At 39.9% G+C, this 13,715-nt stretch overlaps 1 protein-coding gene across 3 annotated transcripts in view; it reads left to right on the top strand.

Moving 5' to 3' along the window:
- Positions 1–13,715, top strand: part of CSMD1 (CUB and Sushi multiple domains 1) — a 1,996,605-nt gene that overhangs the window by 1,430,438 nt on the left and 552,452 nt on the right. For all 3 annotated transcript variants that reach the window (XM_027049973.2, XM_027049974.2, XM_053217751.1), the window contains one exon: positions 4,756–4,880. In XM_027049973.2, coding sequence (XP_026905774.1) covers positions 4,756–4,880 — 125 coding nt within the window. The remainder of the gene's footprint in view (positions 1–4,755; positions 4,881–13,715) is intronic.

Below are 13,715 nucleotides of genomic sequence, written 5' to 3'. Positions count from 1 at the left end.
GAACTTAGTTCTAAAGAAAAATTTTTTTTTGCTGTAACTTTTGTGTTTTCTGTTGCTTAAGAGTGAAAGCAGTATTATATAATGATCTTTTTTTTTTCCTAGAGATGCAAAATGTTTTAATGCCCACTTTTGGTGCCTAAAATATTTATGACTTTTTAAGTGTAATGCTTGAACTGCATGTATTTTTAAACAAAGAGGCCGATATCTATCTGCCTACCTACCTATCTTTCTATTTCTATCCATTTTGATCTGTATATCGATTTAGAAAACTCTAAATGGAGAAGTTGATTTTTTTCGTATATTCAATAGATGTCCACGAGTATGTGTTGAGGAAAGATTGGAGATATTTCTATCTTGATGGTCCAGGCTGTTATATCTCTGGTAATTAATGGATAGTTAGACATCACAGCTAAACCAATTAATATCTTATTTTGGATTCTGGTTTAATATTTAAGTCACTTCAGGTGTTTTGTTTTTTTTCAGATTTTTTTAAAATCAGAAATACTTATGGCACCAATTTTAAGTAAATCTGTAAAGAGCCATTATTTAGGAAAACGAAATTCAGCAATAGTTCATGTTAAAACTAAGCCATATTTTGGGGCACTTCGGTGGCTCAGTCGGTTAAATGTACAACTTCAGCTCAGGTCATGATCTCATGGTCCTTGAGTTCGAGCCCCGCGTCGGGCTCTGTGAGGACAGCTCAGAGCCTGGGGCCTGCTTCAGATTCTGTCTCCTTCTCTCTCTGCCCACCCCCCTCACTGCCTGTGTTCTCTCTCTTTCAAAAATAAATAAACTTAAAATAAAACTAAGCCACATTTAGAAATAGCTCATTCACCTCAAAAGACTCTTCAAATTGTGGTAGGTGAAGTCAAGGAGGTGGTGGCAGTTGGAATGTTGTTTGAATTCAAAAAGTCAAGGGATGAGGTTTTCAGAAAAGCTTGTCGTCGAAGATGTGAAACATTTATTTCCCCCTGTTCTATTTAAAACACAAAATTAGGCCACTCGAACTGTAGCATAAAATTTAACTTAAACTTTACCAGTTAGGTATTTATTATCTATATACAACATATCTTGATCTCACACAAAACCAGTTTTCTGTTATTTCTTACAGTTTCCAACTACTAGCAATTGCCAAAATTGTACAACATATTTAATCAAAATGTTTTAAATTTGCTTGTCAATGGGAAGGTATTAATAACTTATTTTCTAGAATTTTCTTCTCAAAGTCTTGTCCAGAAAAACAAACCGGTTCCCTAATGTTACATAGATAATTGTAGACGTAGTAATTATGATCAAATCATAAATCATATGAAAACTTAGTGTATTATATATACAGTTGAAAGTATGCATGGATTGTAAGTTGAACTGATTCACGTGCGAGATAAAAACAAAGGAAAAGGTTGAAATAGGCGGGAAATTGGGTCATCGTTGTTTGCTTTTTTTTTTTTCAGTCTCATTCAGATCCATCATAGGCAGAGAGTTTGCCTCATTTCAGTTCTTGGGACTAAGTTCACCCAGCGGTGGCTCTGGTTTCCAGCTGGCAGTCAAACTAAGGTTTTTACTAACAGGATTTTAAAAGATTGTTTAAAGCTTTACATTATAGATTATTAAAACCAAAAGTATGCAATTATTGGAATATAGAAACAGAAGTGTACTGATGATGATGATGTCACCACTAAAAACTAGTTTTTGCCTATTTTTCCTGATAGATAGGTGTTGATATACATATTATTATTATCTGGAGTCCGTACAATTTTGCGTCAAGCTTTTATCTATATCGCTATGGGTTTATGCTCACCTTTATTGTGCGACATTGGAGTTTTTCATATACATCTGAAATAATTTAGTCAACCCTGGTTCTATTGTTGGACACTTTCATGGCTTCTAAAAACCAACTCTGCCCATATTTTGGATGATGAATATGTGTTACAGTGCCAGATCACTGATATTACTGAGGTTCTTTTTTTAAAAAAATTTTTAACATTTATTCATTTTTTGCTAGAGAGAGAGAGAGAGAGAGAGAGAGACAGAGTGTGAGTGGGGGAGGGGCAGAGAAAGAGGAAGACAGAATCAGAAGCAGGCTTCAGGCTTCCAACTGACAGCACGGAGCCCCATGCGGGGCTCGAACTCACGGACTGTGAGATCATGACCTGAGCCGAAGTCGGATGCCCAGCCGACTGAGCGCCCCAGGCGCCCCAACTAAGGTTCTTGATGTCCAAACAAAACACAGACTCCTAAGATTACCTAGAGGAACAGTGATTGGAGGTCTGAGAAAGCATCTGTGAACAGTGCAGGTTTCGATGGAGTGGGATGCCGTCTGCCATAACTAATGACCGGTTGGCTGCTGTAGTTGAAATATAGTGGTGGCCAAAGGAAGCAGTAATGCCACTTTCCTTCCTTTATGCTTGACCACACCTGTGATAATGTAGAAGCCATTAGCTCTTTAGTTTAACAGGATTGTAAAAAAAAAAAAAAAATGTTGATATACTCTCAAATCCCAACTCCCCCTAATGTGTTGTTAGTCATATCATAACATTTGACTGATTTTCTCCATAGCACTTATGATACTCTTTTATATTCTTCTGGGTTAATTTCTTATTTGTATTTTCTTCCCTTAACTAGACTGGTACTTCCATGAGACGGGGATCTTCTCAACTTTTAACTCTTAGTAATTTTTGCATCTTGATACCTAGAGTGGAGTGGCACGTAGTAGATGTTCAATTAGTATGTATTGAAAGAATGATAAAATACACGAAAAATGAGATTTATGTAAACAGAAGGAACTGAAGATGGAACTGAACACAGAGAAATAATAGTTGCTTACAGAACAAAATTTTTAGATTTATTTCGTTTGTTCAGTGTGGCTCCAGAGGTTTAAACAAAGACCAATGAGCAGAAATTATGGACGGATGGCTCCTAAATGTATAGCTGTTTTAAATAACATGTTTACATATATGATTTAAATGTATAGCTGTTAAGACTGACCATGAAAATTAGAATTATGTGTGTATTTTGGTTTTTACACTTTTTACTTTCAAAAGTAATACAAGTTATGTACCTATGATACAGTGTTTCTCAAAATTAATTCCAGGGAGTTTTAGTTGCCATGGATACTGGTGAAAAGGGGCTTCCTGGAAATATATAAATTTGAAGATCTTTATACTTTACATTCTCTTACATAAACAAAATACATTTTTTGCATATTAAATTGTAGCATACTGAGAATCCTCTTTAGAAAAGAAAGATGCTAAATTTTGCTAAATCCAGAATTTCTCAGTTGGTTTGACCCCGAGTTGATGATTTCTGCAGGTATCTGTGACCATCCCCAGAGTGTTTTACAGAAGTGTGGGAGGTGCTTGTGTGATACCAGTTGAGTAATATGCACTCTGAGACTGTAGATGAGAGTTTTCAATGAGCAGGAACAGAATGTGTGTTTATTTTCCTTCTCTGTCTCTCATCTGTTATTAACGGTGTCTGTGCACATGGGAGACTTTCATCTTTTTTCCCCAGGGACCCCCTCGCATTCCCATTTTTGTCAATATCAAGCTGAGAGTCTGTCAAGTGGAAAACATACGTAGACACTCCTCTTGAAGCAGGAGGCGTGTCGGATTCTAAAATAATATTATGCTCAGCTCCCTTCCAGACAGCAGGCTTAGAGGACAGAATCCATTGATGTGTTCAGACTCAGTGTGTGCCTGGCACGTTTTGTTACGCACCTGTTGAATGGTTGTTGTGCAACATTTTGTTACGCTTAGGACCTTAGAACTTCCTGTTTTCAGATGCAGCTCTGGAGCCCAAACAATTTGTTGTCCAACTTTAGGCTGGATGGATTGCTTTTTTCTAAAACAAGTGGTTTTCTTTTTCCTGTAAGGTGTATTTCCGAAATACCATATCACTGGCTTTATGAATATAATTAATGTTTGTGATAGTAACATAGATTCTTTACTGAGACATTTTTCTCCCCCTCCCTTTCATTGGGAGAATTTTCGTTTTGTTTTATTTTGTTTTGTTTTGTTTTATTTTATTTTATTTTATTTTATTTTATTTTATTTTATTTTGCTTTGCTTTGTTTTGTTTTATTTTTATTTTATTTTATTTTATTGTAATAAAAACACTCATCATGAGGTCCGTTCTCTTAGCCAGTTATAAGTACACATTACTGTTGACTATATGATCAATGTTGTACATTCATCTTAATTAAATAAACCTTGATGCCAGTTGATTAATAGCAGCCCATTCCTCTCGCCCACGCCCTTAGTAACATCGTTCCTGTCCTTGAGTGTTTTTAGAACCTTGTAAGTGGCACCACGTAGCATTGGTCTTTCTGTACGCTGAGACGTTTTCTTAACCTGTACTTTTCCAATCCTTGTTTCTTCAGGGTATTTATTCACAAAGAATGACTCCAACTTTGTTTTGGGAGTACACAATTCTTTCTTACACATTTTCTCACCTACACCACAGCATGCAGTCTGGTCGCCTTTGTTACTCTTGTTCATTTTAGAGATGAGAAATTAAGGTTCATATATTTATTTAGCTGTGAAGTTGGCAGAACAGAAATTTGACCCCAGGTCTTGTGCTGTGTGTCCTGTGCTAAATTACAGGGTTCTATCTAAGCATGATCTCTCAGAGATTGCTTGAAGTGTAATATTGTTTGGAGGGCATAATCGCTGACAACACTGTGTTGATATTTTTGTGAAGAAGACTTCCACGGATAATTTGGGTTGTTTTCTCGCTCTCTTTCTTTTAACTGCTTAGGGTTGGTGCAAATGTCCAGTTCTCCTGTGAGGATAATTATGTGCTCCAGGGATCCAAGAGTATAACCTGTCAGAGAGTCACAGAGACGCTGGCTGCGTGGAGCGACCATCGGCCCATTTGCCGAGGTAAGGAGCACATGACGGGGATGTCTTCCCGCATGCTGGTGTGTTTCGTGAACACGAGTGAAGTCTCGAGCAGCGTTGTGTCCACTGAATACAGACAAAGCAGGACAAGGCAGACGGTGATGCACGTTTTCCTAGTGCGTCATATTTATTTGGAATTTGCGAGGCGGCAAACATTTGCAAGATATTAGCGGTTTTTAAATTTCCGGAACAATGGAAACAAATCTGATCACTCACACAACGCACACACACACACTTACTCAGTGTTACCTGATACTCCTCTCCCTCCCTCTCTCTCTCTGTCTCTCCCACCCCTCCCCCCCTTTCTATATATATGTAGATAGATAGGCATATAGATAGATACAGACACACAGAGACATACACACACACACACACACACACACACAGTTTGCATGTTACTTGGTGTTACCTGGTACTCATCTACATATATATACACAGTTTACATATTACTCCGTTTTACCCAGTACTCATCTATATATACACACACACTTTGCATATTACTCATTGTAACCAGGTACTCATCTGTATATACACATAGTTTGCATATTACTCGGTGTTACCCAGTACTGATCTATCTATCTATCTATCTATCTATCTATCTATGTATCTATCTACACACACACACACACTTTGCATATTACTTGGTGTTTCCTGGTACTCCTCTGTGTATACACACAGTTTACATATTACTTGGTGTTACCCAGTATTCGTCTATATATATACACACAGTTTGCATATTATTTGCTGTTACCCGGTACTCGTCTGCATATATATACACGCAGTTTGCGTATTACTCAGTGTTACCCAGTGCTCATCTATATATACACACACACTTTGCATATTAATTGGTGTAACCAGGTACTCATCTATATATACACACAGTTTGCATAGTACTCGGCATTACCCGGTACTTCTCTCTCTATATATACACACAGTTTGCATATTATGAAAATAGGTTACATAACTAGATCCTTTTGCAAGTTTTATGCGCACCCCTGCAAATCAAAAATATTCTCTGCTCAGTGGCAGTGAGGTTGAATCCTTGGGTTCCGGTATCAGTGGTAAAGGGACTTTAGTAGCGTGCTCCCAGGTTAATCTGTCACTGATGAACTATCTTAAGCTAATCTGTGCCATAGCAGAACATAATGCTGCACATCATCATTATCTTCTTCAAAGATGTCAAAATAAGATTTTGTCGCTTCTAAGAAGTATGTGAACAGTCTTACCACAATTCTACAATCCATAGCGAAATCAGCAGAAAACTGCTTGGGTTGTTTTAATATGGAAAATTAATAAACTCCAAAGAGAAACCAGGGTTTTGTTTTGGTTTTGATTTTTGCATTTTGGCCATAAACTAACGTATGCAAATTGCTACATTTTAAAGAAGGGGAAAAAAGCTCTGAGTTGACCAAAGAATAAAAAGGGAAGTTTTAGGGGCGCCTGGGTGGCTCAGTCAGTTAAGCATTTGACTTTGGCTCATGTCATGATCTCGCAGTTTGTCAGTTCGAGCCCCACGTTGGGCCCTGTGCTGACAGCTCCGAGCCTGGAGCCTGCTTCCGATTCTGTGTCCCGCCCCTCTCTCTCTGCCCCTCCCCTGCTCACGCTCTGTCTCTATCTCTCACAACTAAATAAACATTAAAATAATTTTAAAAAAGGGAAGTTTTATACAAGAGAATATCTTATCCCTCCTTATAGCCTTTGTGAGGTGAAGAGACTCATCATTTCTTTTCTAAATTTAAGCAACACCAGTGACATCCTGTGACGTGAACTGGTTACCAAATACACTGTTAGCTGTATCTAAGAACGCCAACTTTGCAAGATGGCCTGTACTGTACCCTTGCCTGCCGCCATTCGAGGCACTTGAGCCTGTGGACGGTTAGAGTGCTGGGGCATCGAGCTGCACCCTGGGAGAGAGAGCCTGTGTGCACTGGCTGCCAGCGCTTTCAGGGGGTTCTTTCCTCTGAGTCGGGCACGCTTCTTGGAGAAGCCCCAATCTCTGGTCAAGGAAACGCAAACGCTCTGCCCTCCTGCTCTTTGTCACAGACTACTTCGTACATCTAATACCTAACAGACAGCAGCAGGCTTTCCGAGGAGTTAGAGCAAAAGCCTGCCCCTAGCAAGTGATGGTGATGTCTGACACTCCCAGTAATAAATGAGGACTAATGCACAGGTATTATTTTAGCTTCCCTTAGGGGGAAAAATGCTTTTATTCTTTCATGTTTTTCTTGTTCTTTTGTACCAGAAATATATGTCATTATTTTAAACCCCAAACTAGGCAAAACTAGGAAAGATGCATCCATTTTAAATTGATATTTTAGAGTAAATTAAGGAAATATGTCTGTAGGACATTACTTGACTCATTAAGTCCATAACTTTTTTTTTTTTTTTTTTTTTGGGCCTGAATCTCATCTTAAGCTCAAAACACTCTCTCAGGCTCCCGACACCCACTTGTAACCTGACTTGTATCACAGCCTCTGAGGTGCTCATCTGTCATCCAGGCTGCGGGTCAGGTACCTTCTCCCTCTTCCACCTCCGAACGCTCACACTTTGAGGTCATTGGACGGGGAGCCTTCCAGCTCCCTGTTCCCACAGATTCTTGTGTCTCACTGAACGCTGTTTTACCAGGGAAGGGCTCTTGCACAGGACCTCTGTTTGGCACATAGTTCCCCTGACTTGTTCTTTGCGAGAGACCCCTCCCCCTCTGATGCCCGCCTCTCTCATACCCAGAAGCAAAGGGTGATCAGCTCTCTTGCTCTTCCCTCCCAGTTGGTGATTCCGACAGTTGGCTTAAACCAGACAGCCCTTCGTTTTCAGGGAGTGATTCTGTAGTTCTTGTCCAATTACGTTTAACTTTCTGAAGTAATGAGCTATCGTCGCTGGGAGTAATTCTTTTTTATTTTGTATTATGTATTCTTAAGCATTTCTTAATGTTTATCTATTTATGTTGAGAAAGAGCATGAGAGTGCCAGCAGGGAAGGGACAGATGGAGAGAGAGGATTTCAAGCAGGCTCCATGCTGGCCGGGCTCGATACCACGAATCTTGAGATCATGACCCGAGCTGAATTATAAGAGTCTGATGTTTAACTGAGCCACACAGGAGCCTCCGCTGGAAATAATTCTTAGGAAGACACTTCCGTGAAGGATGTATAGATCAAGTCTGTAGACCTTAACTAGGACACATTGTGTCCGGGGAACAATGACAAATAATATATTTTTAAAGCTTAACGTTTAAAATTTTTTTTAATGTTTATTTATTTTTGAGACAGAGAGAGACCGAGCCTGAATGGGGGAGGGGCAGGGAGAGAGGGAGACAAAGAATCTGAAACAGGCTCCAGGCTCTGAGCTGTCAGCACAGAGCCCGACGCAGGGCTCGAGTTCACAGAGCGCGAGATCATGACCTGAGCGGAAGTCGGACGCTTAACCGACTGAGCTACCCAGGCATCCCAAAAAGCTTACGTTTTAAAGAAAACTATATTCTAGTATATTTTGGAGTAGCAAACCATGAAACAATTTAAATAGAAAGGCCTGAAATCTTGTAAAGAGGAGAATCTGAGATCTGCTATTTAGAATTAGGGGATAAAGATCAGGTGACAAACATCCAGACCCCAGGGGAGCTTCACCCAGACAGAAATGGGTTTCTGTCTCATGAAGACATCAGGAGTCGGGCAGTGTGGGACCAGTATGGCAGCTCTGTTTTGGGGATGAAAATGTCCTCAAGACTCACCCTGTGAGCCCTGTGGTCGGGCCCTCCCCCTCACGGTTCTAGGCGCTATCCAAATCCCAGGTAGCCAGATCCAGGGGGTTAGAGGAAGCAGTGGAGGCAAAGCAGCTGTAACCTGAGGAAGGTTCCCCGGGAAGCATCACCTGCCTTTCTTCCTGCTCTGTCCCATTGGCCAAATCCCAGTCAAGTGTTCTCACCTGGCTGTGAGACTTCGAAACATAGTTTTGAGTTTAGGCAGCTAAATATGCAGCAAAAATTTGTATTTCCATGGAAGAAAGGGGAAATAGACATTCAGGGAAATTGTGTTCTCTGCCAAGGGGGGTGTTCTTCCTTAAGAGGGAGAGTTAGAATGAGTCACCGAATAGATATGTGTCCTAAGTTCATGGTTTTTACGTGTTTGTTTGCTTGTTTTGTTTTGTTTCATTTCGTTTCGTTTCGTTTCATTTTGATGTTGCTTTTCTGTGTCACCTGCAGCTTTCTGTGAGTGAGAGGGCAAATGAGGAGGCAGTCATTCAGCCTTCTCTCACACCCACTGGCATTTCCATACAGTGCCGAGTTGTAGCTGTAAGCAATAAGGATGAAAACAGGTGGGACTGTGTGTAGAGGAACATCCCAGTTTCTGGACTGGAAACGGCTTATCTGTGAGCATCCTGGTGAAGTAAGGAACCTGTGCATTCCTTCTTGATCCTGTACTCCCCTCCTAACCACATACCCCTCTAACAGGAGGGAAGCCTCCTTGCTCAAAGCCAGCAGGCACGTCCATTCTTCTGGTCTGGAAGACAACAGTCTGGCACAACCTCAAGCGGTCCCCAGGTAGCATGACCTGGTCAGTGGCTCACACAGCTGTGGGCCAAACACATTAGTGAATCTGTAGGTTGGTCCTATAGAACGTTGTTTGGAGGAATTCTCTATCCGTGCTCTCTACTAGAAATATATGCCATGTATGTACTTCAAGATATCTAGTAGCCAGATTGAAAGCCAGTAAAAAAGCAGCCGAGAAACAGGTGGAATTAAATTTAATAACATTTTATTTAATACAACTGCCCCGAATATTATCATCTTAACATACAGTCAATATAAAGATTATGAGAAGATTATTTACCTTCTTTCTCTCTCTGTCTCTCTCTCTCTCTCTCTTTTTTTGGTACCATGACTTGGAAATTCAGGTGTATTTTATACTTCTAGCACATCTCAGCTCAGACTAGCCGCGTCTCACCTGCTTGGTAGTCACGTGTGGCCAGTGCCCACTGTGGACATCTCAAGTCTAGATACTTCACTTGGCCACGGGCCTAGCTTTTCTCCCAACTGTGGGATGCAGTCAACACCCTCATAGATGTGAAGGGAAGAAATGAGTTCACAGAGGCATACACTGTCCCAGGTGGCATCCCTTGCTGTAGAATATACTTTCTTCCATTAATTGGTAAGTTTTGGGGTGCCTGGTGGCTCAGTCAGTTAAGCATCTGACTTTTGATCTCGGCTCAGGTCACACCATGGTTCATGAGAGTCAGGCTTTGCACTGACAGAGCAGAGCCTGCTTGAGATTCTCTCTCCCTTGCTGTCTGCTTGTCCCCGATTCACGCTCTCTCTCACATGCATGCACTCTCTCTCTCTCAACATAAACATTTAAAAAGTGTTGTAAGTTTCTCAGGTTGGAAGTATTTAGGAACCCTGAGTCTTTTAGTCTATTAGCATTCCTTCCTTTAAATAGTGCCTCTACCTGCTTCTCCTGACAGGTTCATCAATTGCAGAAGAGCTGAAAAAAAAATGAAGTGGAGATTTAAAAAAAATAATAATAAAGAAAGTTGAGATTTTATGACAATTTCTGTAAAAAGATAGCTTGAGATATCTAAAATGTAGGGGGGAATGGTTACCATGAAACTTAATGGTGTTTCAAATGCTACCCAAAACGGACTGTTGGTACTTAGCTGTTGATGGGTCCCAAACGCCTAGAGCAGTTTTCTGAATTCATTTTCCCATCTGCACGATCACCATAATAAATAATATGTAAGAAGAGAACATCATGGTTTGGGTTTTCCTGACTCATTCTGAGGCTTTAAAGGAGCTCTTATGTGGATCATCTCGGCCAGGATATTCTAAATTCAACCATGTATCAAACACAGTAAACCGCCCCTGGTCTGAGCTTTGCACGCATTATGAGATTTCAGATCGGTGAATTAAGGACTGGTTCTCAAGGTTCTCATCTTCATGAAGGGTCTCTAACTCTTAAGTAATTATCGTGCCTTCTCTACAGAAGGAATATCTGATGGAAGTGTTTGATAAATTGCAGTGAGTCAGAAACGATCTTTCACATCTGGACACTGGTATCGTTAGCCAGTGCTTACATTAGCTAATTAGCTTTGAGGATGGGGGAACATTACCTTTTCCTCCTATTACCGAGTAGACAAATGGTCGTCACAGCTTGGTGATTATGCAAGTGATTTTGTTTGAAATGATGCTTACTTCATTCACTTCATGCTTACTCCATATGAAAACAACTATTACGATTTTTCACAGGGTAAAATCTTACCAACTATTTAAAACTATGTAAAGTATCTTTGGCAGTAGATGTTTAAAGTAAGCAAACAAACAAACTAAGGAAGAAGACATAATTTTAGTTTTTAAGTAAAACGTTTCAGCTGGCATTTCATTCTGTCAACATTTACTGGGGCTTAGTAGAGAGAACTTCCTTTAATGTTAATGCACTCTGATCTGTGGAATTAATATTTTTAGTTGCTCACTGAGTTGAAAGGGCACAAAAGGAAAGTGAAGTAGTATTTGCATTTGTAACTGTGGTTACATGGAACCATTTAGAGCCACCAGGGGTCATTGAATAAAGCTCTTACCTTGGGACTCTAGATTAGGTTAGCTAAGAATTACCTTCAACTTATTAAGTTGTCATTTACCAAGAACTTTTTATAGCTTATTCTTTATTACCCATATTTTCTGTCCATGCAGAAATGACCTTGTAAATAGTAGTCAAAAGGCCACTTACCTGACCGAGGACTCTTTATTCTACCGGATTAAATTTTAAGTCAATTTTAAGATTATATTTTGTATACTGATTATTATACCAGGTAGCTGTGATCTCTAGATTTAAAGAGACATAACAGACTTCTTACTTTTAATTTAATTCCAGTGAATTAGGAAAAATGTATCCTGTTGCTTCTAGAATTCCAAAGTTGTAAACTTTCTAGTTGAAGACCACTTGGGTGAAAAATACATTTTTCTCTCTTTTTAATTAGGTTATTGGAAATAATAAAACTGTATTTTTATATTACTCTTAAATTCTGTTGACATAAAATGACTTGAATGCTAATGTTAATTTGGTGCTAATCATGTTCCTAGAACATGATACGGACGTTTCTGATGTAGCTGCCTCTCATGTGTTGTCCTTCTACCTGGGACACTTTCCCCCAGGTGTCCACGTGGCTGTCCAACCTTCACTTTTGTTCAACTGTCATCTCTTCCAAAATCCTTCCATGACCACCATCTTCCCGAGGAAGTCGTTTCCTGATACACCTCAAACCCTTACTCAGACCTTTCTAGAAAGCTTCTGTGTCCTCCACACATTAGATTAGGTGGCCTGTGTTTATGTGTTAATTTCCTGCGGAAGACAAGGATCTTGGTGTTGTTCTGTCTCTGTAGAAGCATTCGTGCCTAACACCTTGCCCAGCTCACGATAAGCGTGCTTCGTGTATTTCTGTTAGACATAGTCTGTGACGTGCTAAGTGCCTTCCTTGCTCTCCTCCTTCAATCCTTACAGCAATCACAGATGAAGTTATGGTTAGTATACTCATTGAACAAACGGAGGGTGTGAAACGAGTTAAATCAAGATTCGGTGTCCAGTCACTGCATTAACTAGTCTTGGAACTCAGTTGCGATTAAGAAAAGTGACTCTTAACCTCTGCAACACACTTTTTTCCACTTTGGTTGACAATCTGGATGAAACATGAAAGCTTTGATGGGTCAGAATGCTTTCTCCTAAAGACGTACAAGAAACAGACTATCAAACATGTTATTAAATTTTTTGAAACATTCTTCAGATGTGAGTCCAGGTAGCCTCTTAATTTAAATGTAGTCAACTAGAATATTCCTCTCCAGTTAATGTGATTAATTAAATAGTTACTATAGAACAATACAGATTCCTGGAACTGAATTTACACAGACAGACACATGATTACTTCATATTACATAAGACAGATTATGTGAAATGAATATGTTTTGTACTTAATATTCATTGATTAAATAGATAAATGGCATATATTTGTTTTCAAAATCAGTTTTTTTCTCCCTATCTACTTTCCCTTTTGATACATTTTCAACTACCATTTTGTGAATTCTTATTTAATTTTAAAAACATAAAACATGTAAGTAAAATTTGAGCTCACGAGTTTAGAATACTGCCACGGGTAATACTAGCTGTACGTTAGGTCACGGTTATTACCAAAGACCACTTATTAAGCATTATTGATCATTTAAGTGTGTATTACTTTATATTGGATGTTGTATTTCCAGGAAGATCTTGACAAGGGAGAGCACTTAGCAGGAGTAGGAAGGGGTATTCAACTCTGATTTATAGAAACACGCACGTATACATTTCCGTTATGGGAATATATTTAAATGTTGCTGTAAAACCTGCTTGACATGACTGTAGTGTCATTACTTAATTACATTGGCCAATTAAATACTTTGTTGACTAATTGAATGCCTGTTCGGTACAGAAGCAGCTGTTGGAGGAAGACCTTCCCCCCCCCCCCCAAGGACACTGTGCAATTGCTTACTCATAATTAGATCAGGTTTGCTAAGCTAGCAGGTTTGTGCTTGTCCGAGAAGGTCCGCGGCCCATGCGTGGGGTGCAGTGAGGAACCAGCAAAGAGTCCGGGGTGGAAAGAGACAGGCAAGGCGACAGACCTTCAGGGCTCCAGCCTTCCGTGTCAGATAATCGCATGGCTTTATGAATCTCCACAGCAGTGGTTGAGTTCCTATTCAGTCATAGCACAGAAGCCGCCGGAAAAGCAGCACAGGTGCACTTTGCAGACACAGTGCCGCCAACCCGTTCCTCTCGAAGGCTCTGTGTGCACTGCCAGCTCCCTCGG

This window comes from Acinonyx jubatus, chromosome B1 (assembly GCF_027475565.1).
Source record: "Acinonyx jubatus isolate Ajub_Pintada_27869175 chromosome B1, VMU_Ajub_asm_v1.0, whole genome shotgun sequence".
Classification (NCBI taxonomy): domain Eukaryota; kingdom Metazoa; phylum Chordata; class Mammalia; order Carnivora; family Felidae; genus Acinonyx; species Acinonyx jubatus.
Note: the sequence above shows the minus strand (reverse complement) of the source record. Positions and strands in the feature narration are given on the sequence as shown.